Source organism: Volvox carteri (assembly GCF_000143455.1).
Source record: "Volvox carteri f. nagariensis unplaced genomic scaffold VOLCAscaffold_29, whole genome shotgun sequence".
Lineage (NCBI taxonomy): Eukaryota > Viridiplantae > Chlorophyta > Chlorophyceae > Chlamydomonadales > Volvocaceae > Volvox > Volvox carteri.
In genome coordinates this window covers 1,272,429-1,274,846 of record NW_003307572.1, presented here as the reverse complement: position 1 = coordinate 1,274,846, position 2,418 = coordinate 1,272,429, and the positions used below count along the sequence as shown (strand labels likewise).

Genomic DNA, 2,418 nt, shown 5'->3' with positions numbered 1-2,418 from the left:
TTGCGCGCTTTTTTTCTTTTTTTTTCTTCGTATGCTTCATATGCTTCATATGCTTCATATGCTTCGTATGCTTCGTGTGCTTCATATGCTTCATATGCACATATGCGTCTTATGCGATATGCGATATGCAGCGCTAGCAGATGGCAAACTTCAACGTGCAGACTTCAACACACGCACTTCACCATACGTGCATACGCACATATGCTTCGTATGCTTCGTATGCTTCGGACGTGCGCGGAGTGAATGCCGTGCGCGCTTCATACAGCGCCGTTCTTCGCTTGTAAGCTTTGACGATGCTCGCAATTCACCTTGCCACTGTGCCGAAGTACTTTCGAGCTTTTTGCTCTTTCTTTTCGCTTCTTTCATGCGCTTCAATTCCGCGTCGGAATTAATGCCGTACGCGCTTCATACAGCGCCGTCATTCGCTTGTAAGCTTTGACGATCCTCGCAATTCCCCTTGTCACTGTGCCGGAATGTTTTCAAGTTTTTTGCTGTTTCTTTTTGCTTTTTCCGCGTTATTCGCCATTCACAACAGAATGAATGCCGTACGCGCTTCATACAGCGCCGTTCTTCGCTTGTAAGCTTTGACGATGCTCGCAATTCACCTTGCCATCCCTCCGTCTGTCTCTCTGTCCACCAAGTCGCCGGTTCAATCCCCAGCGCGCGCGCGTCTTTTTTTTTTCGCGCTTTTTTTTCTTTTTTTTTCTTCGTATGCTTCGTATGCTTCGTATTTTCTTCGTATGCTTCGTATGCTTCGTATGCTTCATATGCTTCATATGCTTCATATGCACATATGCACATATACATATGCTTCATCTGCACATCTGCACATATGCACATATGCACATATGCACATATGCACATATGCACATATGCTTCATATGCACAAATGCTTCATATGCAAGCATGTGCCACATGCGATGTGCAATCATATGTGATCTGCAAGCATATGCGATCTGCAAGCATATGCGATTTGCAAGCATATGCCGACACATGCACATATGCACATATATGCACATATGCTTCATATGCACAAATGCTTCATATGCAAGCATGTGCCACATGCGATGTGCAATCATATGTGATCTGCAAGCGTATGCGATCTGCAAGCATATGCGATCTGCAAGCATATGCCACATTCGATGTGCGGTTCAATCCCCAGCGCGCGCGTCTTTTTTTTGCGCGCTTTTTTTTTCTTTTTTTTTCTTCGTATGCTTCATATGCTTCATATGCTTCATATGTATGCTTCATATGCACGTATGCATCTTATGCGATATGCGATATGCAGCGATAGCAGATCGCAAACTTCGACGTTCCAACTTCAACACACGCACTTCACGATACGTGCACACGCATCGTGCACGCACACGCACAAGCATATACTTCATATGCTTGATATGCACATATGCATATTATGCGATGTGCGATGTGCAGCGATAGCAGATCGCAAACTGCGATCTGCAAGCATATGCAATCTGCAAGCAGATGCAGTTTTCTGTTACATTACAGTAATGCCGTACCCGCTTAATACACGCTTCATATGCACATATGCACATATGCACCCATGCTTCATATGCACATGCGCGCAAATGCTTCATATGCAAGCATATGCCACATGCGATGTGCAGCTTCATATGCTTCATATGCTTCATATGCACATATGCACATATGCACATATGCTTCAGATGCACATATGCACATATGCACATTTGCACGTATGCTTCATATGCACATATGCACATGTGTTTCATATACACGAATGCTTCATATGCAAGCATATGCCACATGCGATGTGCAATCATATGTGATCTGCAAGCATATGCGATGTGCAATCATATACGATCTGCAAGCATATGTGATGTGCAATCATATGCGATCTGCAAGCATATGCCAGATGCGATCTGCAAGCATATGCCACATTCGATGTGCAAGCATATGCGATCTGCAAGCATATGCGATCTGCAAGCATATGCAATCTGCAAGCATATGCCAGATGCGATCTGCAAGCATATGCCACATTCGATCTGCAAGCATTTCTTCGTATGCTTCGTATGCTTCCTATGCTTCATATGCTTCATATGCACATATGCACATATGCGCATATGCTTCATATGCACATATGCACATGTGTTTCATATGCACAAATGCTTCATATGCAAGCATATGCCACATGCGATGTGCAATCATATGTGATCTGCAATCATATGTGATCTGCAATCATATGTGATCTGCAAGCATATACGATCTGCAAGCATATGTGCTCTGCACATGCTTGCAGATCGCATAATGGCATATGCTTGCAGATCGCATATGCTTGCAGATCGCACATGGCATATGCTTGCAGATCGCATAATGGCATATGCTTGCAGATCGCATAATGGCATATGCTTGCAGATCGCATAATGGCATATGCTTGCA

At 43.9% G+C, this 2,418-nt stretch overlaps 1 protein-coding gene across 1 annotated transcript in view; it reads left to right on the top strand.

The window, feature by feature from the left end:
• Positions 1-1,740: 1,740 nt before the first annotated feature.
• VOLCADRAFT_62449 (uncharacterized protein) overlaps positions 1,741-2,418 on the top strand; it is a gene marked incomplete at both ends in the record, with an annotated part of 2,266 nt that continues 1,588 nt past the window's right edge. The window contains one exon of the mRNA XM_002952421.1: positions 1,741-2,040. Within this exon, the coding sequence (XP_002952467.1) occupies positions 1,741-2,040 (300 nt within the window). The remainder of the gene's footprint in view (positions 2,041-2,418) is intronic.